The sequence below is a fragment of the Stegodyphus dumicola genome, chromosome 1 (genome assembly GCF_044657685.1).
Source record: "Stegodyphus dumicola isolate Sdum_Otavi_A_Nest chromosome 1, ASM4465768v1".
In the NCBI taxonomy this organism is placed as follows: domain Eukaryota; kingdom Metazoa; phylum Arthropoda; class Arachnida; order Araneae; family Eresidae; genus Stegodyphus; species Stegodyphus dumicola.
The window spans coordinates 272,655,756-272,683,275 of NC_140768.1; the positions used below are offsets into that span (position 1 = coordinate 272,655,756).

At 31.8% G+C, this 27,520-nt stretch overlaps 2 protein-coding genes and 1 long non-coding RNA gene across 3 annotated transcripts in view; all 3 read right to left on the minus strand.

Annotated features, from left to right (window-relative positions):
* Atac1 (Ada2a-containing complex component 1) overlaps positions 1-4,874 on the minus strand; it is an 89,767-nt gene extending 84,893 nt beyond the window's left edge. Inside the window, exon 1 of the mRNA XM_035361066.2 lies at positions 4,456-4,874. Within this exon, the coding sequence (XP_035216957.1) occupies positions 4,456-4,716 (261 nt within the window). The 5' untranslated portion in view covers positions 4,717-4,874. The remainder of the gene's footprint in view (positions 1-4,455) is intronic.
* Positions 4,875-7,790: 2,916 nt separating this feature from the next.
* LOC146999553 (uncharacterized) lies at positions 7,791-9,470 on the minus strand. The gene is made up of 2 exons (XR_015039822.1): positions 9,242-9,470; positions 7,791-8,380 (listed from the first exon to the last, which is right to left on the minus strand). It is a non-coding gene; the product is annotated as an uncharacterized LOC146999553 (long non-coding RNA).
* An 11,812-nt stretch (positions 9,471-21,282) lies between these two features.
* Positions 21,283-21,717, minus strand: LOC118190360 (protein GVQW3-like). Its single transcript, XM_035361065.1, has one exon. The coding sequence runs from the start codon at positions 21,715-21,717 to the stop codon at positions 21,283-21,285; it is 435 nt and encodes a 144-aa protein (XP_035216956.1).
* Between the last annotated feature and the right edge of the window lie 5,803 nt (positions 21,718-27,520).

A 27,520-nucleotide genomic window follows, 5' to 3' on the forward strand; every position in this document is an offset into this window, starting at 1 on the left:
ATGATTCAGGATAAAAGAAGACCTATCCGACCATCAAAGCTATCCAATGGAATAAAGCGAATTATCGTTCGAAATATTTAAAACAAATCCAAGAATGAGTGCTCCTAAAGTTGCTGCTGATTTACAAGCATTATATGGAGTAATTGTTAATTCTGAGACTATTAGAAGAGTAATTCGATCTACTGGATATCACGGTAGAGCAGCCAGGAAAAAATTTTTCGTAAGTGAAAAGAATAGAAAACTCAGACTGGCTTTTGCAAAATCCAACATAAATAAGAATTCTGATTACTGGAATGAAGTTATATTTGCTGATGAGAGTAAATTTAATATATTTGGTTCTGACGGTAGAATCTTGGTGTCGAGAAAATCCAGGGAAGAATTTCGAAAACAGAACTTGGTGCCAACAGTAAAACATGGTGGAGGAGGAGTTATGGTATGGGGGTTTATGTCGTCCGCTGGAGTTGGTAATCTTATTTTTATTGACAGTATAATGGATCAGTACAAGTATATTGACATTTTAAATCAAAATTTGAAATCTTCAGCACGAAACTTGAACCTTCATAATGATTTTAAATTCTACCAGGACAATGACCCCAAGCACAGTGCTTTGAACGTTAGACTCTGGCTGCTGTATAACTGTCCTGAAATAATAAAAACACCCCCACAATCTCCACAATTAAATCCCATAGAGAATATTTGGCAAGAATTGGAATCAAGAATTCGCAAACACACCATTTCTTCAAAACAACAATTAAAATCGGTGCTTCAAGAAGAATGGAGTAAAATCACTCCAGAAATCACAAAAAAATTAGTCGAATCCATCCCAAGAAGATTAAATCATGTTTTAAAAGTAAAAGGAAATCCAACAAAATATTAAAACCTTTTAAAAAGTAAAATTTTTGGATAAATATTTGATGGAAAAGTAAGTGTCCCATCACTTAAGTGAGCCATTTTCTGCTCCGTTCTAAACAATTGTATTTTTATTAAATTAATATTTTAATATTTTGAGATAATGTATGTTATGTAATAATTGTTACTAAATTTAAGTATGAAACACACCCACAAAAAATTTTACATGTTTTTTTTAATTTAGTTTAATACAGTTTCCTTTTGTAAAGCACAAGTGTCCCATCACTTTTTTGAGACACTGTATGTTTCGATGTCCAACAAACAAAAAGTGGAATTGCTGCAAAAAATGGATAAAGACATGAAGAATGTGACAGAGAGGTTAGTGAAAACGAAAAAAATTCGATTGACAAGTTAGTCGGTATTCTCGGCACAGCAATTACCGGGACTTGAACAGCGGAACTTTGTAACTGAACAAGAAATTATGTCTTTTTATAGAATTAAAAAGAAAGTATTATCACATAAAATGAAGCAACTTAAACAACTTACATTGAGAGAAATGTTTAATAAAGTAAACAAATAAATATTAAGCTTTTTTTTTTTTTTTTTTTTTTTTTTTTTTTTTTTTTTGTAAATTTTGATACCCTTTAGATCATAATTGTTCTTTATTTCATAAATTACGGTTTCTTATTTTTAATTTTAGAATTTCTGCATGCCATCTTACGAGATTTAAACTGATGATCTATAATCCGGAATCGCCGAAGTCCCGACGATTCCGGATTAACGACTTTTGACTGTATTGGGAAAATTGTTATTAGCAATGATTTAGTTTAAAGTAATTAGGATTGTAAGGTAATTTTTATTAATTTAATGTATGTGCTCATTTATATTTTAAGTAGTGTTTTTTAATTTAATTATATTTTAATTAAATGATAGTTATTTTGTGAATTTTATGTTTGTAGGAATTTGGTATATGTTATCAGGTAATTTCATATATGTTCTTTTTACCGGGTTTAAAGATTGAGAAAATTGTCATGTATTTTCGTGAAATTTTTCTAATTTATGAGAAAAAAGCAGTGTACATGGATATAGTGAAGAGTGTGCGCAATGCCATTTTTGTGCAATTCTGGGATGTTTTTCTAAGTAAAAATAAGTCGGCGTGTACATGGTTTATGTGTATGTGTTATTTTGAAAAACGCGTAAGGAGTATGGTATTGTGCACTTTTTCCCAATTTTGAAGGGAATATTTGTCATGATTAAGCAGTTTTGTTAGATAAAATTTCTAGTATAAGTGTAATTCGGCTAGTAGATTGTTGGAAGAAGTGTTGAGTAGATAAAAAGAAAAGAAACATGTCTTTACTTAGTGAAGACAAAATGGCGGCGGGAAAAAAAAAATAGAGGGTTGCTGTAGGAGAGTTGGTCGCCAAATTTTCGCCAAAAAAACGCCAAGTTACCATAATGTAAAGATCAACCGATTTAAATCATATCAAAGACGGAGTACATCGAGATTAAATACTACATTTAGTAAGGAATTATAAGCCGAATAAAATAAAAACATCTGCCCTGAAGATAACGATAGTGCTGACAGATCAACTTTCAGCTCATTGCGCGCCTTGACTACTACACAGTTCTACTTGACACAGAAATAGGGGACTTATTCTACAAGTTATCGAAAATTCTGGTGCGAGTGACGAAGGTTTTTCCTGACTGCTAACAGTGAGTTCCTTATTTTTTTTATATATTATTTACAGGAATCATAGATTATTTGGCCAGAAGAAGTTAACAAATCTTGCATTTTAGTGGAAAGGGGAAATTAATTTATAAATGGCAAAATTAATTTAATAATGAGAAAATTGCTTTGTACCTTAAAGAGAATTTGAAATTGTTGCCTTTAAACTGTGTAATTTTGTAAATTGTAAAATTCTTGATTAGTTTAGGTGAGATCCACTTTAAATATAATTTAATGTTAGTGGATAATCATGAGAATCTTTTTATTATGTTAATTTGGAAATTTGATCTTGATAAATGAACCTTTAAATTGATACATAATGTGTAATACAGTCAAAAGTCGTTAATTCGTCAAATTCCATAATTCGGAATGATCTATAATCCGGACCTCAAAGCTAAAAACTTTCTGCGCATGCGCCACGTTGACACATGCGCATAGGCGTTTATGCGTTTATGTGTGCGCAAGTGCGGAATACGTTTTCGCATGTGCGTTTTATGTATAACGGACAGTATGAGCTAAAATTATATAATTATCTATTTCAGTTAATGTTGATGATTGCTTAATTTTCGAATTTTCCTTAATTTTTAAATTGGATCCAGCTTATTATTTTTTGCAGACTGTAACAGCAATACTATAAAAGTAAACTTGAACTTTCGATTATGTCAAATAGAATTTCGGCTGATCTTTAGAGTATGGTAACTGGTAGTTTGGCAACATTTTGGAGGCGATAAAGGTAATAATACCTGTGACTTTGGTAATAATGTGAGCAGTACTCAGTTCCGATTACGCATTATTTTGTGTGAAGGAAATGAGAGATCATGGGATATGTCATGTGATATTAATGGACGAATTATGGTTCTTTAATCGGAAAAGGGGGGAAATCGGGAAAAAATCTGGCAATGTTGTATTTGGCTTTATTCTGTGTTGTGTGAAACAGTGTTCGTTAATTTTTGGATCCCATGGCCCTAACTAAAGTGAATTCGAAATGGGTATTTAGTGGGATTGAAAGGGGTAGTAATAAGTGTTTCTTTAAGGTTGTGCGAGATAGAAGTAAAGATGTTTTATTAAGTTATTTATTTTACCTGGTACCTTGCTGTGAACTATAAGTATGATTTTAAAGATCCTGAAACAGGCGCACATACCATAATGTAAGAATACCATAATGTACAACCAGAATTTCCGATTCTGGAGTTCCCAAAGGATCATACAAAACGAAGTATGTTTCGATGTCCATCAAACAAAAAGTGGAATTGCTGCAAAAAATGGATAAAGACATGAAGAATAGGACAGAGAGGTTAGTGAAAACGAAAAAATTTCGATTGACAAGTTAGTCGGTATTCTCGGCACAGCAATTAACATGACTTGAACAGCGGAACTTTGTAACTGAACAAAAAATTATGTCTGTTTATAGAATTAAAGAGAAAGTATTATAACATAAAACGAAGCAACTTAAACAACTTACATTGAAAGAAATGTTTAATAAAGTAAACAAACAAATATTAAGCTTTTTTTTTTTTTTGTAAATTTTGATACCCTTTAGATCATAATTGTTCTTTATTTTATAAATTACGGTTTCATATTTTTAATTTTAGAATTTCTGCATGCCATCTTACGCGATTTAAACTGATGATCTATAATCCGGAATCGCCGAAGTCCCGACGAGCCCAATTCTTCTTATTCTTGTAAAAAGCGCCAAACAAATAAGTGGGCGATTCTGCACTTTAGCCCGGAACTGTACCTAATATTACTTCTGCTTCTTTTCTTAACATATTAACTTATAAAAGAAAACTTTCTTAACTTATAAAAAGAAAAATCTTAATTTGAGACAAATAATGAGCTTAACAAAAGAAAATAAGAAATTAAAGACTTTATTGACTTACCTCCAGAAGATTTTTGTAATCGCTATTAGTTTTTAAAGCTAAATGGTCAGATTCAAAGCAAAATTCTCCAATTGCATCATAATCAATTTCAGGGGCTTTCTCCAAAGGTTCGTCTTTAATTTCAAATGACTCACAGTTAGAAATAGTTATGTCATCTTGTTGAACGGTCGTTGAAAGTATATCATTAGAATCTTCAATCTCATTAGCATCTTCTGGTTCTTGTTTGACCACTACATTTTCTAAACATCCAATATTTTCCATGCTTGCAGAGAGACAAAATAATAATATCGAAGATGTTTACAGGTCAAATGTCACCGGTAAGTCATTGATCGCAGAAGATCATCACGATAGGCAAAGTATCAAGGAACCTCGTTGCAAAATATATACAACTCCTTGAGTATACAGACAGAAAGACAAAGTAGACAGATGTCTTGTTTTGCACCCGCTAAGTCTTTCTGCGCCGATGGGCGAAAAATCAAGCATAGGTGCGAAGGAAAGGTATGTAGAAAGGGGGGCAATTTCGTATTTGAGGAGAGTAAAAAGGAACTTCGTACATTTTGTACGAGTTCAAAAGGCCAGAAAGAAAAGATGGGACAAAATAAAATTTAAATTAAATGGCCCAAAAATAATAGAGGGAAAAAAAAAAGGGCCTATAGAAACCTAAAATAGGATTGTGTCCATGAGTGTAGTTAAGGAGTTCATCTGCAAAAATTCGTGTCTTTAAAAAGCAAACTTTAGCTAAGTTAAAAAAAAAATGAATGAATGATTTCCTACATGGTAATGTGCATGCCCTTATCTTGAGACCTAACTAGAAAAGACATATATCATCACAGAGATGTACATAATATTTTAAAGTAACATTTAATATTATCGTTCCTAAAAAATTCATGTATATTTCATAAAAACAGTAATTGACAAAATCATAAATCCATACACAGTGTGAATTGCTGATAAGAACGGACTACTAATAAGGAATGTGGCGTCTCTACGGAATAGGTAGAAACCTATTCCGTAGAGACACCACATTCCTTAGCATGAAAAAGAACCACATGACCTGCTACTATTACCAACAATTGTATAATGCTAGAATCTTATGAAAAATAATAAATAAAGAAATTTAATGGCACTCTAGTGATAGAGAAACAGATATTGTATAGAGAACAGAATGTTACTTATCTGACTATTCCGTGTCAGGGCCTCTTTTGGATTTCTCGTGTTGATAGTGAACAGCTAACAAAATACCTGAAGTTTCGAAGAAGCGAAGTTTCCTTTTTAAATTTGATGAATGAGACATTGCATAGGAACAGTGCATTAAACTTTAGAGAGTTGAAAACATTTACTGAAACTTTTATTTAAAAAATTTCGGAGCTATGTTTAGACTAGTCCGTCACAATTATGTACAGACACACGCCAAAATCGAAAGCAAACCCCTTGAGTATACAGATGTCTTGTTTTGCACCTAAGGCTCCTCTAAACCAGGCTGAATCACCAACTTTTCTCTCTTGGCGAGGGAGTGAACGCGCTGCCAATTTTGGCGCGTTTATCGCACACGCTGGCTGAATGTCTGCTGTTTTTTTAAAGATTTATTTTATAGACGCGCGGCATTCAGCGCATATAAACTTTTCGGATAATTTATTAATTCTCGAATAGTATATAGACGTTTTCACTTAAATAAAAATTTCGCGTATATTTTGTAAACATATTCAAAATAACTTATTCTTTAGATGTTTCAGTTTCGTTAGCAGACTAAAATAAATAAGATATGAATAAAAACTTTCAATAGTGTCAAATGGGGAAATAGTTAAAGCGTAGAGTGTGCAAATAAATTTATCTTAATGACATTTTAACAAAAACTTCCATAAAAACACTGTAAATTCATACTAAAAAAATATGTTGTCATTTAAGTCTGAGGTATATGGAAATAATTGTGCAAGATTCTGAAGAAACACTTTCTTTTAAATGTGTGAAATATTTCATAACATATATGGAAGAAGAAAGTACAGCATTCTCTGTTTTGGATGCTTTTCATCAAATGTAATATAAATACGAACTAGAAACCGTAATAAAAATAATTCCTCTTCAATCAGATCACCTTTGTGTTGCATTGTATTTGTAATACTTCTAAAAATCCAATTTTTACCTAAATTAAAAAACAGTTATTCCATAAAAGATAATAACTTTGAACGTATATAGAATGAATTTTGTAATTTGAGTTATGTTACAAAATAATTCATAGTTTATATATTTTATACTAATAATTTAGATAAAACCTGTCCAATTTAAGAATGTGTGTTAACCACATTCTTAAATTGTAAAAGGACGACTTAATCAAATGTAATTCATTTCAAAGCATAAAAGAAAGCTTATTTTTTATTTTACACAGCAACAGCATTTTCATGCAGTCAAGTTTTTTTAACTGCTAGTTATTATACATAATACTTAATTTTAAACCCATTCTTATTAGAAAGCATAACTAAGAAACTTCTTTTTAAAGCACCACAGTGATTGCAAAGAATGTCGTTAAATTTACAAAAGTATTGAAGATATATTGAACAGCATTATAACAAGAAAGTACTGTACAAAATATGTAAATTTAGCATAACTTCTTTTTTAGTATTTGCATAGTTTCCTCCAAATGAACCTTAATGGGAAGTTATCTTGCGAAAATTTAAAAGTATTAAAATGGCCTCTATTTAAGATGTAACTGCATTTATAATTATTTTGTAATTGCGAATAGATTATATTATTGCAATTAGATTATGCACTTACAACATAATTGCATAAAGTAATGAAATTAACAGTTCACAGACACAATGTAATATAATTACAATGCAATTATCTAAATTGTAATTATAGTCACTTATTTAATACCACAATATTATTACAATCACAATGTAATTTAAATTGGGTACTATATTTGCATACCCTCCACTCAAAAGGAGGTACTGATAAGCCTGGAAGTTATTATCAACAAAAAGCCTGTTCAGGACAGTTTGATGACAATTTCCACCGGGCGAAAAGTAGATTCTTAAGCCCAGGCAAATCATGACAATAAAAATCATTTAGTCTTATGATTGACTATATTTTAAACCCTAAATTTGAATTCTGCACCAAATTATTTACCTATATTTTAACATATTTTATGAATTATTAGAAGCGATATGGCAAATATCTTCTAAAAATAACTGTAAAATATTTGTATTCATTAATTGATTCAGATACACACTTTTATTATTTAAGTATATCAAAATAACAGTTTCATGTTCCTGAAATACAAAAATTATGGAAAAAGTTAAAGTAATATTCTTAGAAGCATATGATATTAGTCACCAGATGCAAAATTATAGTTAATTTTTTGCCCTAAATACAATTTTATTACACAGTAGTCAAATGTGTAACTTAATAACATGTTATATAAAAAATTAATGATAATAAGTTTATCAGAAATGAATTAATTCTGCAAATAAACTTTCTGCACTTGAAAATTTTCTACACCTGAGGGGAGGGAGAGATCTAGTAAAATTAGATTTATTATAACTTTAGTTGGACCAAACACCTTCTCTCTATATATATGCATCACTAAAGAAATAAATAAAATTATCATGCTTAAAAAACAGATATACCATACCAGTTTTTTTCCCCTTGTTACCCTTTACATTGAGAAATAACAAACGCTGAAAAATACTATCCTTGAAATTTTGTTTAAATGAAGAAACACACACCATCTTTTTATTTAAGCATTACACTTCAAAAACAGATACACATACCAATTTATTTTCACTAGCCTTTATACTGATAACATGCCATATAAAAATGAAAAGAATTACCCTTGAAATTTAGATAAAATGAAGTAACACAATGGGAAAATTTATGCACACGGACATCTTTTTTCTATTGCATATTGTCTGACATGATCCACAAGTGCCTAAAAATGTACCCAAAGAAACGCATTTCAATATTAACAAAAAATTGTTTACAGATTAAAATTCATTCATTTCATACCAGTATTATAAAGATCATGCATGAAACAAATCTGCTTTCCCATACTTTTAAGTAAAACTTTTATACTGGAAAATAGACTATATTTCTATATATTAGAAACAAGAAAATACTAATTTGAATGTTCTGCATTCATTTCTAAATCTTTACTCCATTGCCAAATTGTATAATACTGTGATTATAAATAAACTTGCACAATCCTTGCAATTATTGAAGTCAGATTATATATATTTTGTCTCACACTATTCAATTTATTCTATTGACTTCAGATGTCAATGTCAAAATTCTGGAAGTTATTTTAACCAAGAAACAGTAGTGGGTTCCGTACATAAACAACTCATCTAACTTTTTAACAATAGTGATTATAAAATAAAGGAAAAAATTATATATCATTCCAACGATATTGCAACTATAGTGTAATGTTACATATATCTTTAGCAAACATTCAGATTTTATCTTGACTTTCCAAATTATTATTTATTTTTTAATAAATTTCAATATGCTAATGATTTTCATGTTACATTAGTATAAATTCCACAATTAGCACAGGAAAACAAAATCCGCGCTTTATATTAGAAGAGAAATTTCTTTTCCACATTCAAAACATCTACATTGGCGATGTTTGGCGACTGGTACATTAACCCTAGACTAATTTAATTATAGCTATTATTACAGAAATTAGCAAATACTCAGGTTATTGTACACAAGAATTTCACTTTACTTGCACATTATAAACATCAGAGAAGATATAAACTCTAAATGAAGGCGTAATTAACATTATACTTACTAAGCAAAGTTCAGCGCCTGGACCAGGTTTCCAATTGTCTCTTCGGCAATTATTTACCCATATTTTTCTTCTTTCTTCATTTTTAGGAAATTTTACCAATGTATGACTTTTCCGTGAATGATTTGAACAATTAACAGCTGTACATCCGCCCATTTTACACAAAAGAAACACAAAAAATTGTTGCACCGTAACTACACAGCCGCCATTAAATGTCCCACTTGGGAGCGCGAATGCCTGATGATTCAGCCTGGTATATAGGAGCCTTATTTGCACCCGTTAAAACGTTCTGCAGTGACAAAAAAAAAAAAAAAAAACATTTAGGTGAAGGAGGTTAGAATAGAAGGATGGAAGGTTCAACCACGGAATATAAATTTATACTCCGTGTTCAACTTAAACGGGGAAGCTTGGCGGGCATGTTTCTATTATCGATGTGACTTGTGCAAGAAAGTCTGTAATTACAATATATTTTTTTCCCTTTTCTTTTTGAAGCATGTCAGCTTGTGTTGCATATGGATGCACAAATAGATTTTCGAAAAAGATTACTTTTCATTCGTAAATATTGATTTTCTTTTTCTACGTAATTTGATAAATATGTTAAAAAATATCATAATATCATATTGTTTTCTTTCCAGATGTGAAGAAAAGTACTTTATAATAATCAAAATACCTTAAATACTTAAGACACATTTGCGCTTTTGCAGCTGACGATGGTGGTTCGGTAAAACCATCGAAACTAGTCCTGTGAAAATTTGAAAATATAACGCTGATTTTTGTTGTTTGAATTCTGAATTAGTACCTTAAATACATTTTAATGTTTCTGTTTATAGCTGGTATCTTCGTTCCTTAACATACAATGATATATGCTAGGATTTAAACTGTATAATTTGAACGTTTTAGGTAATTCGTTTTATAATTTTCATTAAAAGTAAAAAATCAATTGTTACTATTTTTATGAATTGTAAAGGTGTTAAATAAAGTAATACTTTTTTTACGTATTAATTATTATTCATTTTTAAGTTTTGTGCACTCTTAGGAATATAATTTGATCAAGATAAACTAACTTTTCTGTTGTTAAAATTTTTTTGCATAAATTTACAAATTTGTGGGCAGTATAGCGATAAAAGTTAGTAAAATATTTACACATTTGAAGATGTGGAAAGATGTATCCAAAAATTTATATAGGTATATTTCTGTAATTCAGCTTAATTCAAGACAATTTCTTTGAGATTCATAAATATGAAATTACTGAATTCACATAAATCTGTTTTATTTTATTAATATTTATTTTCTTGTTGTTATAAGGTTGTTGGTTGTGAAGGAATCTATTTAAAACTTTCATTAGAAAAAATTACAGCCTGTAACTATTTTTTTAGATAATTATCTGCTATTAATTTCAGGTTAAAATTTAAATGATTCTTTAATAAATTAAAATATTGGAAATAAATCAGAAATATCACTTCTTAAAGGAAAAATTGTAAAGTATACCCGATAGGTTGCTAATAAAACCTAAACAAATTCTTGAAATATGCAAAAACATAATTTTTAAAGGCTTTAATGTTATGCACATGCATTTAGATTTCGAACTATTTCTTAATGCTTTTCTGTACGTAGTAAATTACGTATATCCTCTTTATAACTTTAAAACAAAAAACTAACAATAGCGAAGCATTTCATTATAAGTTTAACATATTTTTACTGGAAAATACATGCACGGAACAGCTTAAAAAGACGTACGTTTCACTTCAGTAATGCAATGTTTTGAAGTTACAATCATGGACGCCGCTTGTTCGGTGGAGTTTCATTTCCCGATAGTGGAGGAAACTGCGAACCCTCCCTCCTCCTTGATTTAGGTGCGAATTCAATTAGGGGCTCAGGGCTCGCCCCTAGGTTCCCTGCTGTGTACGCCGTTCCACGGAGGACATGGACAATTTTTTTGACAGAAAAATAATTTCATAGCACTTGATGCAAAATTTTTAAAACAAAGTAAAAAGCCGGTAAAAATATAAGGCCCAGACTATACAGAAAACAAAATAATAAGTAAGATTGAGAAGATGAAAGACAAGCGTGAAGAAACCTAACATGAGTGTGCCCTAACTTGAAATGAAGGATGTATCAAATATTGGAGAAGTCCATAGGATCTATCACCTGTTACATGTTTTCGAAATCACACCAAGTCGACCGCTTTCTGGCTTAACACCTCTTACTTTTGTAGCGATAACGCAGTGCGAGAGGCTTCCGGTATGTAGTTGCTTGCTTGTGTCGCTATCTTTTAGCATCAATTACAAGTGTTGCAGCGCACGAGTGGGATTTGATCCTGTATCTGTTATGGGAGTTAAATTCTCTATCACTAGCGCAGAAGAGTTCCCGTGCGCTAGGTTCAAGAGTTACAACGCTTGCAAATTTTGGGAGCTTTGATTTGTCCTAGAGATCACTACACTCTCAAAATTCATCTTATTAAGCTCACATAATATTTTTGCTAATTTATTCTTAAAAAAAGATTATTTTGGATTTAGTTTATGTTTTTGTTATTGATCAGTAAAGTACAACTCTATTCGATTAGGGGTAAAGTCTCGCATCTAGGTACCCTGGGAGTCCCTGAAACCTAGGACCCTGGGTTTCACGGAGACTTATCATCTAATCATGAAGACCCTAATGTGATGTTGTAAATATATACTGAAGGGAAAAATTATTGTGCACTCCATTAAATATGTCGTCACTCTTGAACAAGAAGTAGATTTAGAGCCTTGATTCTGTTTTTTTTTTTTTTTTTTCCTTTGTGTGTGACAATGTTAACTCTATTTCATGATTTTTTTTAGTTGTAGTATTTGTTTGGTTTTAGATGCAAAGGTTAATAAATTTGAACTAAAGTTCTAAGATATATTTTAATTTTATAATAGTTATTTTAAGTTTATAAAACTTTCATCTCTTTTAGCTTCAGTTTACAATTCCATGCCACAATGAGTTTTTAGTCAAGGGCGGCTGAAGAATAATTAGGCTCTAAATTACCATATGGAATTAAGTTGAGAATTTCATTTTTTCGAAACTTTTGAATGCAGATTACAAATATCAACTAAATTATGATCATGGTGACATCAATAAGAAAGAATATTTTAGAGTTTTATTTCCTAGGAAAATCGAAGGAGGAACATGATAGAGCAATTCTTTTTAATTGCTGCAGTTTATTCTAAAATGCGATCTTCAGAATAAAATTCCAAATACTGTCATACCATTGCGAATTTTCCTATGAATTGCTGTAAGTTTTTACTAGTTGTGAGAAGCATTTTCTAAACAAAAGTCATTTAAGAAATACTTAAGAACTTTAAGTATATATTTTGCCTTTAAGAAAGCTTTCTCTACTGTCTACATAACAACAAGAGCACTTTACAATACCATTAGATGGTTTTGCGAACAAACAAGCAAAATAAGAAGTAAAATTTTTAAATCTTGGAAAATTTAAAAAAAAAAAAAATTGTAGTTATTTGTTTGTAAATCGAGAGGAATAGCAAAAGTAGGTACAGGGCCAAGTAGGAAACTCGGGGACCACCACAAGCGGCAGTGTCTTTATAATGGAAATTATCAAATTATATTTGAATTTTATCCATTGTTGTAGTTCAAGCTTATTTACATCGCACATCTATCTTTTAAATGATGTAACTACAGTGACACACTAATTTATTATAAGATATTCATTGTCTTGATTGAAATTATCAATTAATCTTTTTTATTATAAATTTAATCCGACGAGTCCGGATTTCGGACTTTGTACTGTAGTACAGGCTGAAATTAGGAAGAACTGGTTAATTTACAATAATAATAGCTATACTTATCTTTAAAGAATTATTTTCTTTCTTATTATGTGTTCAGTTTCTTTCCTCAATAAATTTCCTCTTCATTTTAGAATTTTTGGATTTAATTAAAGATTTCTGTTATTCCAACAACTACATATATTTAGAAGTAAAGAAGGAACTGCTAATTTTATTTCTTTAGCAATATGAACATACAGAATAAATATGAAGCGAACAAGGCCAGTTACAGAGCTGGTGTGGCAGAAGTTTTAGAATTCAGTGACGCACAGAACAACAAAATTTAAAAATGACAAAAGTTTTAAAATTTAGGACAGATACTGAGAGCAGAATTAGGGAGGCAGTAGGCAGCAGAATTTAAGACCCGCAGAGATTACTTCAGGTGGGAAAATGCTTAATGTGTATAATGTGCTGAGACATATAATATGAATCTTGTAAATTGTCAGTTTTCAATTTCTTTATTAATCGGAAAATACCTTTCTATAAATGCCTGTCCATGAGACAATATTAGAAGCATTTTTACTGTTTTGCATGCTTGTACCTTGTGAAAAGAATAACAATAAAAGGAAGGTGAAAAACTTCTAGGATCAGAAGTAAAACACTCAGATACAGTCAAAAGTCGTTAATTCGGACACCCATAATCCGGAATAATCTATAATCCGGACCTCAAAGCTACAAACTTTCTGCCCATGCGCGTAAGACCTTTACGCCTGTGAACATGCGTGCGCAAAATACGTTTACGCATGCGCGTTTAATGTATAACGGACGGTATAAGCTAAGCTAAAATGATCTAGTTCAGTTAATATTGCAGATTGCGTTGTTCCTTAATCTTCGAATTGGATCCGGCTTATTATTTTGTGCAGAATGTTAGAGCAATTTTATAAAAGTAAGCTTGAACTTTCGATTATGTCAAATAGAATTTCCGATATATATTTACTAATATGTAAAGGATCTACCAAAGCGAAAGTATGTTTCGAAGTCCATTAAACAAAAGTGGAATTGCTACAAAAATGACCTAACCATTCCAAAACCTCTTTATCAATTTCACGCTGCTCTGCGGCTGGAGATTGGGGGGGGACGGCGCGCAATGAATTGGAAGTTGATCTGTCAGCACTATCTATATCTTCAGGGCAGATGTTTTAATTTTATTTGGCTTATAATTTCTTACTAAATGTAGTATTTCTTCTCGATGTATTCCGTCTTTCATATGATTTAAATCAAATTCCTCGTCATTATAATTTGCTTCCGATAGTAAAGGAAGTGACACAGAAGTTATTGAAAACGAAAAAATTTCGATTGACAAATTAGTCGGTATTCTCGACACAGCAATTATAAGACTTGAACAGCGGAACTCTGTAACTGAACAAGAAATTATGTCTATTTATAGAATTAAAGAGAAAATATTATCACAGAAAAGGAAGCAAACAACTTACATTGAAAGAAATGTTTAATAAAGTAAACAAATAAATATTAAACTTTTTTTTTTTTGTAAATTTTGATACCCTTTAGATCATAATTGTTCTTTATATCATAAATTACGGTTTCATATTTTTAATTTTATAATTTCTGCATGCCATCTTACCAGATTTAAATTGATGATCTATAATCCGGAATCGCCGAAGTCTTGACGAGTCCGGATTAACGACTTTTGACATTATGTTTTCATTATTTTTCCGGAAATTCTCCAAAAAGTGAGAAATTCATCACAAATTTCTCGTAAAGCACATCCATTATGTGTTAGTACCATGAAGACACTTTTAATTTTCATTTTGCCACATTTTTCTGGAATCTTTTAGAATCATAGGTCATTAAATCTTGCCTTCTAAACTTTCCAAGGTGCAATGTCTAAAATCTGAAAGAAAAATTACCCCTACCAATTCTGTAACAGCAAAAAGGCAGAAGTAATTAAAAAAATTCAGAGAAAGAAAAAGTAAAATATTCCGAGACAATTACAAGAGGAAAAACGCTTACCATAAAAAAAAAAAAAAAAAAAAAAAGAATTCATTTAAAAATAATTACATAGCTTTTTTGCTTTTGCTCAGAATTGTTTTTTAAATTGTACTTTATATCATTTATTACTTTGCTTATTTTTCAGATTCAAAATATTGTAATAATAAGATGCCAAAATGGAAAGTAATGTCACTTTGTAATACGGCAGCGAAAAATAAAAGTGTTTTATTCTAATGTTCTTAAGCATAATTTACATATATATATATTACAATTATTTTAATGAAATTTATCAGTGTTATAAAAATCTACGAATTAATAAACTTTGTGTAGAAATTGATCTTAAAATAGCCAAAATGTTCATATGTTGCCAAATTTAAAGCAGTTTAATAAAAGAACTAACAACCCCAAAAGAGAAAACTTATTTAAAAGAAGCAAATAAGAAATAATTTCGAAATGCTTGTTTCACTTCTTGCCCAGAAACTCGAGTACTGTACCGTTTATATTAGAAATAAGAACAAATTAAAATGATAACTGAGCTCGGCAGGGTTAATCATCTGTGTCCAAAGATTACACTTTTCACGTGGTAGGGTTACATGTGTTCTTCGTGTAAAATACGCCACACCACTAGCTGAGAAATATCCATTTCATATGCCACTGCTTGCATACTTGTGGAAGGAGCTGCTTCAAATCTAGTCAAAACTCGCTCTTTCATTTCTGGTGTTCGTGCATTTCGCGAACATCCTGCATTTGTTTTTGAGATGGCGAAAGAACCGGTTTCTTGCAGTCTTTAATTAATACTGGAAATGGTTCATGACTTGGAAACCGCTGTTGGTAAAATTTTCATGCTTCATGTCCCATCACCATATGTGAAGTCAGTATCTGCCAATCCCTCATAGGTGTACTCCGCCATAGCATTCATGGAAAATTTCTTACAATGTTATCAAGGTAATACTTGAAGCGATGACGTGTCTTTTTCCAGGACAACGTTTGCTCTGATTGGTTTTCTCTGGTACCAACAAAGAACAAAATGCTGCTTCTTCTTGGTGCAAATTTGCATATGATTAATTCTTCATAGTCTTAGGAGATAGATAATCTCCTTGTCCTTCCTCGATGCCTCGCCTCTCAGAGTGAAATACGACCCTATGTTCTGGATGGGTACTATCACCCTTCTTAATTTGTAAAAGCAATTTAGAATCACCCTATATATAATCCCCGACGCATTACTATTATAACTACAATCGGAGTTGTTTTCTCCACAGAAGACTGAGATTAAGAAACTGATCAATCTGCATTAATTTTTTTTTTCAGATATAGGAAAGAAAGAAATCTATTTAACGGTATTTTGAAATAAATTCAGGTATTTTATATTTATTTAGCAGCATACATAAGCAAAAAATGTGTTCATTAAATTTTGTGATAGTATGTCATCATACTGCAAAAATTAGTTTCAGGATTATACCAGAGAAAATTGTCTGAAATTTGAAAGCATTATTAACTAACAATAAATAGATTAAGACGGAAGAAGTCGCATTAAATGGTACAATTAACACTAAAATAAAGTTAATTACTTAAAAATTGAATTACAATAATCAACGATATTTTGTCAAATATTAAATGGTTAGCCAAATGACCGATTACTATTTTTTTATTTTACTGCAAAATGACAAATAAGGCATTTATTAAAAAAAAAAAAAAAAAAAGAAAAGAAGGCTTAAAAGATTTTGCAGTAAAATCCTAGCATACACTATGGTTGTGGCATAATTTTCATAATTGTCACCAAATTCCGTGTGCACAGTATACTAGGATTAAACAGATTTTTTTTATACAAGAATGGGAAGGTATTAAGTTCAACATGCTCTGCATATGCGAGTCTGTCGATTCTCGAGGTTACTGGAAACCAAAGTTGCTAGAAGCTTGGGCTAATCTTTGGAATATGGTAACAGGTAGTTTGGCGACATTTTGGTAAGGCGATAAAGGTTACTAGCTAGGACTTTAGCAGTGTACATGGATAAAGTCAAGAGTGTGCACAATGCCATTTTTGTGCAATTCTGGGATGTTTTTTTAAGTGAAAATAGGTCGACGTGTACATGGTTACCGTGTATGTGCAATTCTTAAAAATGCGGCAAGCAGTTTGCAATTCTGCACTTTCTCCCAATTTCGCACCTAATCTTGGTCATGATTAAGCACTTTTGTTCTATAAAAGTTCTAGCATAAGCGTAATTAGGCTAGCAGATTCTTGGAAAAAAAAATGTTGAGTTTAAAAAAAAAAAAAAAAAAAAAAAAAAAAAAAAAAAGCTTTTACTTCGTGAAAACAAAATGGTGTCCAAACAAAAACTAGCAGGTTGCTGTAGCAAGGTTGGTCGCCAAAAAATCGCCAAGTTACTATAATCCAAAGATTAACCGAAGCTTGCTAACGACAATTTGACTGGAGCTGCGAAAATTGGCTCTATGCCATCTGCCCGAATGACGCTAACGCGATACATAATTCATTAAAAAAGCAATCGCTTCCAGCGTTGGCGCAAAACACCTTTTTCAGGATTGCCGTATGAAATTCCCTAACTTTTCCGGTCAATTTTCAAATCTGACTTTTTCTGATTTTCCAGGTAGCATGGTAAGCCTGGTTAGTGATCTAGGTTTCTCTCTCATAGGAGTTGCCACCATATATGACAATAAATTGGGGAAAATATTGCTTCCAAGTGGCAGTTTAAAAAACAGAATCACAGTAAATTCGAGGGAAAGAGAACTGACCAATCATTGAGGTTAGTCTTCTATCATGGCAATGTTCAGTCCCGCATTTCAGTGAATGCCAGACTGAGAATGGCTGGGATGTTTTGTGTCACCTCCCATATTCATCAGACTCCTCTTCCTCGAATTTTTATCTCTTCAGGTCACTTGAAAATTCTCTGAATGGCTTGGAGTTCACTTGTTTGAAGAATTTCAAACAGCACCTCCATAACTTCTAGATGAATAAATCTAATGACATACCAGATTCTGGAGATATGGCAAAAAACCATAGAATAAAATGGTGCTTTTGTAATTCAATAAAATTTTCTTGTTTGGAGAATGTCAAACAGCACCTCCATAACTTCTAGATAAGTGATCGCCAAACCATTGATCTCGAGCTACAAATAGCTCACGGGGACATTTTTGGTAGATCACGTTAATGCTGCAGTTGCCTAACCTCGATTCCTCCACTAATGACAACAATTGCTTGTTTCTCCCGTGCAACAGCCATTATGAATTGTATACGTGTGAGGTTGTGCGTATTATGTTTTTCGTGTGTACACTAGACATTTAGTAACTTGAATAGTTTGATTTATGCATTGGTACTAAGCTATGTCTGTCCTAATGATGATGTGTGCACAGAAAAAGTAAAAAAATTATCACTTTCTTTCGGAATGTGAAACCGATTACTTCTTTACCCAGGTAAAAGACAAATAAACATATTTACTGTGCTGGTGCAAGTGCATCAGTTGGGAAGAAATGAAACGTCGAGCGTTACTTCAAAACCGCTCAAGCAGGGACTTCAAAAGATTTCCCTCTGAATTTAATACTCTAAGGCAGCGGTTCGCAACTTTTTGACTAACCATCTAAACAAAAATTGAAAAAATTTAGGACCATCACTAAAGTACTACTATCACCACCACTCTTAAACACAGTTCAGATTGCATAAATTTATGAATGTTAGAGAAAAAAATCAAGATGTTTTGGTTTTAATTTTTGAATTTAATACTTAAAAATACTTTGCTTCTTTGCGCATGACCTATTTTATCTTTTGCATACCACTGGTTGTAAGATAAGATAAGGCAGCTAAAATATGAACTTAATGCTCAACAAGAATAAAGCATCAAGCAAATGAGGCGTCATTCTGAGTTTCAGATATTCTTGCACAGAATAACCATAAGAAGACATTGAAATAATCAAAACTGCATGTTTAGAAGCTGCAGATGTATTATTTGATAGTTTCAAAAATAATACAAATAATGTCTGTTATTAAATCTGTAGCTTTCTGCAAGTAGAGTAATGAGAAGGTTTGAGGTTATGAGTTCTGACATTACCTCACAACTTAAAACTGACTTTGATCACTGAAGGTATTTCTCCCTGCAGCTTGATGAATCGACTGATACAGCTCAGTTGGCCGTTTTTGAAAGAATGATTTTGACAATTTTGAAATGACAGAGCAGTTTGTAAAGATTATACCATTAACAGGATGCACTACAGAACAGCACAAATTTTTAGTAGTTAAAGATCTTATTAAACCTGAAAATATTCCTATAAATAAGTTGGTGGGCTTAGCAAATAATGGAGCTCCTGCAATGGTAGGCAGAGAGAAGGGATTCATAAACTTGTGATGTAAAGACAGCAGCTTTCCGAAATTTTCGTCTTACCATTGTGTAATACACGAGGAGTCACTGTGTAGAAAGTTTTTAATATGAACAATTTAATGAAAGCAGCCATAAAATAATGAACAAAGCATATGCAATTCATAAATGTTTGTTCAGAGCACTGACCGATGAACTAGATTGCCAGTATGGTGATCGTATGAAAGTTTGTTGGTTCAATAGAGTCAGAGTTTTACGTTTTCAAGAGTTGCTTCTTGTACCTTGGTGAACGGGGAAAAATAAAGAATGTGGCAAATTCTTTCGCGAACTAGACGATTCGGTTTAATTGCAGGATTTTGCTTTTCTTGAAAACGTCACCGAAAAATTAAATATCTTTTAACTTGCAGCTTAAATGTAAGGATAAAGAAATTGCCATAAAAATTTCAGATGTTTGAAACAAACCCTTGACCTCCTTGCAACAGCAAACAATACATTGAAGTTATTTAAGATTTTGAGAAGTGAATTTTAAAAAATGCTTCCGAGATTTCAAAAGGATTTCAGTTGCTGCAGTTTGTCAAATCACCTTTCACAGAGATCAATGCATAAGAGTTCTCTACTTATGTCATGGAACATTTTGGTTTTCAGAAGATAGTGCTGCAGTAGAATTGGAACTAATTGATATTAAAATGATTTATCTGTAAAATCGCTTTCTCCAAGCTTTAAAACTAGTTGGCCTCTAATTTTGGTCTCGGTTTGTCTCAAAGTAAGGGCAATGAGCTCTAGAAATCTATGCGAGATTTCTTTATCTAGGATGAAATTTATTAAAAATAAGTACAGAAACAGACTCATTGATGAACACTTGGAAAAATGTATTCAAATGACCCGCTACCTAGTCTCGCAATATTGAAAGACCTGTTGATGACAAAAAAAAAAAAAAAAAAAAAAAAAAAAAAGTTCCAGCTGTCTCATTAAAGTTAAATAAGTCTTAAGTTAAAAGTCTAAAAAATCTTTCATTAATTTGCTATTTATTACTAGCTCCACTTCTGTTTCTTATGTGCAATTCAATTTTAGTTTCTTTTTGTTACATGCAGTTTAATCAAAATTGATTTCATATTTACTAGAAATGTAAATTTATATGAAATAAACAAACGTAAGATTTCTTAAAAAGCATTGGTAGCTCACAGGATTTAATAACGGTATGGTAGTTAAGAAGCTTCATTAGCTTGGCGACCACCGTTCTAGATGAATAAATCTAATGACATATTTTCCAGCTTCTGGAGATATGGCAAAAAAATCATAGAATAAAATAGTGCTTTTGTATGAAGGCTTTTTTTTTTCCAACCTCCGATGGGCTATAAAAAAAAGACGGGTGAATATATAAAAAAGACTTTATTACCAAAAGTAATGTACAATACAGGTTATTTCTCTACATAACCACCTTGACGATTGAGGCATTTGTCATATCTGTGAACAAGCTTTGTAATACCCTCTTCATAAAATGTTCCTGCCAATGATTGGAAGTGAGTTGTGACATTTTCTTTAAGCTCCACGTCATTTTGGAAGCGCTTCCCGCCAAGCCACTGCTTCAGTTCAGGGAACAGATGAAAGTTAGTTGGTGCTAGGTTGGGACTATATGGTGGATGTTCGAAAATGTCCCATTGAAATTACTGAAGGAGCCATTGGGTTACACGAATGCCGTGAGGACGGGCATTGTCGTGGATCAGAACAATTCCAGAAGTCAGCATGCCTCTTCGTTTGTTTTGAATAGCTCTCCGTAAGCATCGCAAAGTTTCACAATATGAATCTGCATTAATTGTCGTTATAGGCTGCATAAACTCCACAAGCAACACACCTTTTTGGTCCCAAAAGACAGTTGTCATTCCCTTACGGTTGTTAAAGGTTCGTTTGAATTTTGTGGGTCTCTTTGGAGAATTTGTGTGCATCCATAGTTGCATAGTTGCGACTGTCATTTCGTTTCGGGTGTGTCATATTGAACACATGTCTTATTCCCTGTCACAACGAATTTCAAAAACTCTTCTCCGTCAGTATAGTAATGATCAAGAAACTCAAACGCTGCAACCATTTGTTGAGTTTTGTGGTCTTCAGTCAACATCTGTGGGACCCAGAGAGCGCAAACTTTTCTGTAGCGCAACTGTTTAGTAACGATAGAGTACAGGGAAGATCTTGAAACTTCCGGAAATTTCATTGATAATTCACTTATGGTGAACCTTCGACTTTGCTTAACCGCTTGGTCAATTTGTTGAACAATGTCGTCTGTAGCGACAGACTTGCATCCTTGACCCCCTTCATCATGCACATCAGTTCGGCCATCTTTAAACTTTCGACACCATTCACGAACAACGGCATCACTCATAAAGCTGTTTCCATACACTCGACTCATTCTTTGATGAATTTCCGCTGTACTGTTTCCCTTCTGCCTGCAAAAAACGAATAACAGCTCGCAGTTCACACTTGGTGGAAGAACCAATACCAACAGCCATGTTTACGTGACTGCAACTCAATATAAAATGGCGTGTTGAATACGCCAGTGACAGAGCGTGTGGAGGGGAAGATGCGCAGTCGCCTACTACACACACCAACCACCTGCTGCATACCTGGCCATCATATTGTACGATTAGAGGTTGAATAAAATAAAAAAAAAAAAAAAAAAAAAAACAACCTACGTAAATCAATAAAATTTTCTTGTTTTTTTTAACTTCATTTGTACTTATAATCAAGGAACTGCAGAACCTTTTAGATAATCCAATATTAAACTATGTGTCAGCATGCTATATCTGAACTGTGGTATGTGAAACCACATACCATGCTATATCTGAACTGTGGTTTTTACTTCCAAGTAGTTTAATGAGTAATATTTTTTCACTTCATGACCACAGATACATATACTGAAATATTCTAATTTATGTAATACAGAGGCTGTTCACACATTTTTTAGACGATGTATATTGTATTCACAAAACTAAATTACATAAAATTCTTGTGTTTTAAATGTTCTATTTGACATCCCTTATTCTGAACTATCTTTCGATACCACAATTTCCAGGATAATAATGCCTTTTGAAGTGGCAGAAGAGATATTCTATCCCATTCCTCCAGAACAGCTTTCCAGAGTCCTTCTAGGGTTTTGGGACAACGTTTGGATAATGCAGTTTTTAAAAGTCCGAAAGCACAAAAATCCATAGATGGCACATCGGGAGATTTAGTAGGGATATCAGTGATGGGTATGGCCTTGATACCAGTTTTTTGTTCCATTTCTTTTAGGAAATTTACAGTGGATTTTGATGTATGACTGCTAGCCTTGTCCTGATGGAGTTTCACAGATTGATGGCACTGTGGGTAAAGCGATGGTATTTCATTCAAAAAAATTGGCGATAAAATATGTTCCTGATAGTATTTGGAGTTAATCTTGACATTTTTTGCACTCTCTTTATTTTTAACTTGCCATTATAAGAAAAACCAGCAACAATCATGAATCCCTTAGAAAAACTTTCTTTCGATTCTTTGAACCATGTGCTTAAATTTTTTTTATCCCCTTTTATGAAAATAAATGGCTCTTTTTTTGTTACAATCATTTAAATACACCCATGCTTCATCTATTGTGACAATTGTTTTCCATTTTTCATTGAATAAGTGTTTCTCGTATAGAATTCTGCAACGTGTCCTGCGTTAAGCGATCTGCTTTGGAAGAAGACGATGCACATTGCGTTTTTTCGCTTTCTTAAGATTTAAATCAACGTTTGTCATTTTGTTTACAGTGGACACTGAGCATTTTAATGATTTTGCAACTGTCCTTTGACTAGGGGGATTTTCTTTTAACATTAAACAACGTACCTTTGCAATAGTCGAAGATGTAAGTTTTTTCCTTGGATACTTGTTTGGAATTTTTGTCCCACTTGAGGCTCCAATCTGACGTTTTTTCCCTTTCTTGTTGAGGATATTACCTATCAATGCTTTAGATATCACAAAACCATGACTCTCACATCGTTTTTGGATAACGGAGTATGCATATTTCTCTTTGGAAAGAGCGTAAATGTGGCCTTCGAGCCACTGCTTTGTTAAATTCGCCATTTTGAATAAAAACAACACTTTCAAGCCACAGACGATAATTTTGACTTTTAAAAACATAGTACAATTGCAATTACTTCTTTTACAGCAAACGCTTTTTTAGTACCGTTTACCAAAATCATCTAAAAAATGTGCGAACAGCCTCTGTAAAGCAGTTAAAATCCAAGATATACACAACATATAACAAATGAAAATAATTTTATAAATTATATAGCACATATTTAACAATACATCTATTCTATCATATCAACACAAGAAATTGTCCATTTTAAAATTAAGATAATATTTATCAACAAAACCAAATCTCCCTCTACTAATGCAAAACTATAAACTGTCATCAAATCACTGCTGCGAGAGAGTTGAGAATGTATTACAAGAAGTATTACACACTGCCTGTTTCCTTCTTTTAATAGGCCGTAGTTATCTTCAACATCATCTAAAGAAAACTGGACTGTGAAATTGTGTACTATGGCGATTTGCAAAAATGATTTTATGACTGGAAAATGTTCTAAATTAAAGATAGCAACTGCTCTTGAATGATATTTCTTATTTGGTGTGGATGGCAAGACCAAAAGCCCTTAAGCTCAGTATAGATTAAAGGAAAGGAGGTAATCGTGAATCATGTAAAAAACTATGATGAAATAGATGATAAAATTAAATATTTGCATATATTAGCTAATATTCAGCACGTTTATGTATTTATAAGTTTTTGAAATATATATTTATGATTTATATATAATAAGGTATTTTACTATTATTTTACCTTTTAACAATTAAAATTGGAATTATTTTTCACTGTATATTCTGTTTCATTTTTCTTCCTTCATTCTCTCATTTTCCTAATTCAAAACGGCCCATTTGTCAATCTTATATAGCAACTGAATCAACACATAAGTTATACAGTTTTTGATATATATATACACCATAGATATTTTGGTAATTTAAATAATTTTTCTTTGAACAATTCAAGTAGGTGTACTATGTTCAAATCGATTAATTAATCTAAGGATATTTCTACGTATTTCATTTATCAATGGGCTTATTTCCATGTGTGCATATATCTATGAGAGCTTTTTTACGTGCGAGCATATTTCTAAGTGAGCTTTTTTCTTTGTGGGCATATTTCTGTGTGAGCTTTTTTGTGAGCATTTTTCCGGTCACCATAAGAAATGCTTGAAAACAGCAGACTGTACAATAAGCACATCCTAAAAGTACTTATTAATGAAAGCCATGCTATGGTCAATCAGTAAAAAGTACCATTTGGATCTACAGTCTTCATATTCAAATACTATCTAATGTAACATTTAATTATGAAATAGTAATAATAAAATCAAATTAAATGAGAAGCAGGAAATGCACATAAATATGTTACATACTTTTATGGATTACAACAGTTATACAAAAAAGTTTTTTTTTTTTTCACACACCTTTAAAAAAAAAGGACGACAATTTACTTTTCTGAGAAAAATCAGTATCACTGACCAGCATTATGAACATGTATATGGTTAAAAATTTTTATATAATTTCCTTATGTCAAGAGCTTAATGATGGAAATTTAGAACTTCAAACAGCACCTGTAAACATTTTCAAACTGTAACTGTATAATCATTTTGAAATATGATAAAAATAATTATCATACTATACTTCAGTTTTTACGTAAAACTGGGACATAAATGCATTCCAGAAAGCACATGAATGACTCAATGCCCAAATGAATCACAGCACCGTGCAAAAAGGTGGTCCAATAGAATATTGTTCTTGGGTTTCTAGTTCATTGACCATTGTGTGTATTACAGTCATAACTGAATACATTTTTGTTGATTGGCTGAAATGTTAACTTAAAACTTATGTTTGTAATAGTAATAAGGCAACATGCACACGAAAATATTAATTTAAGAATAAGTAATATAACTTGAAATCTAGCCTTTTTTTAACAAGAATAACCTGAAAAGAACAAAATATGCAGAAACTTACCGAATGTAGCCAAAAATGAATTATTGCTTCTTGTTACTGTCCAACACGCCTTAACAATCTTCTGAACCACATACAATGCACTACATTTTCACAACTGCAAAAGACTCGACATACCTTGTTTAGAAACAATAGATGCATTTAAAAATTGCATTGCACATCTACAAAACAGGATACTTTCGCATTAAGAAAGTTCTGGAAAGAATAATATATATATATATAAATGAAAACATAGATGTTAATGACAAAATTTAACATTTCCTTTATGGTAGACAATATCTTTTTTTCTTTTTGCAAATTAGTTAAATTGGTGCTGTTTGTACAGCCATTATGGGTAACACTAGTGTCTTTCTAAAATTCTTAAAATATTTTAAACAAAAGAAAGCTATTGTTCCGTCTTTTCGGTAGATAGGTGGCGCTCTTGATGCGTGCCGATAAAAAAATATTCCACTTGACGCTTGAACATGAAGAACGACGCATGTCATATTTATTTGATGCTTGACCATCATCGCCGCTATAGGCGGAAGTAATATAAGTAATATAAGTTTATCGTTAATAAATGTTATTTCTATGTTCTGTGAAATCTTGAAGTTTTGATTTGAAATTCTAATGCTCTCCCAACCTTGACTCCTGAAACCAAACGATCTTTGAAATTATGACTCATGAAGAGAGACACCATATATTTTTTGGGGTCTGAAACCCGTGAAAAGGGGAATTACCATTTGAAAGGTAAGAATTTGATTTATTTGTTCTTGGTATCGATCTTTGAAAACGAAACATAATGGATGATTTAGTAAAAGAGAAAAAGAAACGTGCTATTGTACGTAGTAAAGTTACTACACTTCTAAATAAACTTGAGAAATTATTATCGGAAGAATTAAGTAAAGAACATGTAGAAGATCTAAATTCATCATATGAATTGTTAATTGAATACCATGAGAAACTTAAAAGTCTTGACTCAAAGATCGATGCTCTCATAATTGATGAAAAAGAATATGATAACGAACTACTTGTATGTGAAGAGTATGATGAAAAAATTATAACGTTTAAAGCTAAGATTGTTAGTAAAGTAAAGAAAATTAACAGTAATGAAGTTGTTGAAAGAAGTATAATTACAACTAGTAATGGTATTAGTAGTACTCTGAATGGTAATAATGTTGTTACAAGTAGTGCTTCAGTAAAGTTACCTAAATTAAATATAGAAAAATTTGCTGGTGATCCCAGTAAATGGCTCGAATATGTGGTTCAGCATATAATTGTGTTTCTGGTTATGCTTTATCTGAAGAAAATTATGATCTAGGCATCAAAAGTTTAGACGAGAGGTTTGGTCGTAAAGATGTTATTATATCAAAATTCATGAAGATGTTGTTACAGTTAGAACCAGTTAAAAGTTCTTCACATGTTTTTGAGTTAAGAAAGCTCTATGATCAGTTACAAATCTGCATTAGAAATTTAAATAGTTTAGATGCGGACATACAGTTCATACGGACAGTTATTGAACCCAATAATTCTTAAATTGTTACCTGAAGATTTAGCTCTTGAATTCCATAGAAAAAGAACATCTAACCAAAATATAGAAGTAAGTGAATTAATAGAGTTCATTAAAATCGAAACTGAATGCCGAGAAGCAAGTATTTTGATTAATAGCTCAAAAGGTAATAAATACACAGGGGTTAATCCTAAACAAGGGTTCAAAAATTATGAAGTCAAATCACAAGCTTCTGCTTTTAACACATCGGTAAAAATGTTTTGCATATTCTGAAATCAAACGAACATACATCTGCCGGATATTTGAAATTTTCCGACGAACAAAAACGAAAACAATTAAAACATGAAGGTCGCTGTTACAGATGCTTTCTCAAATCACATTTGTCGGTCAAATATACAACCATGCGAAAATTGTAACGAGAAAAATCATAATAAACCTTTCTGCCATTTGAAATCGAAAGAAATGGAAGATGTTAAATCCGCAGATACGCAAAATAAAACTTTAGTATCTACTTCCCACTGTAACACTCTAAAACCTGAAAATAGTGTGCTTTTACAGACATGTTCTGTTATTGCTCAAAGCAAAAATAAATCGAGAATCATAAGATTATTAATTGATTCAGGTAGTCAACGAAACTTCATCACCCACAAGTTAGCGC

Bases quoted from the DNA above. Each gene is read 5' to 3' on its own strand.
- LOC118190360 (XM_035361065.1), bottom strand. From the start codon at position 21,717: ATGAGTCGAGTGTATGGAAACAGCTTTATGAGTGATGCCGTTGTTCGT.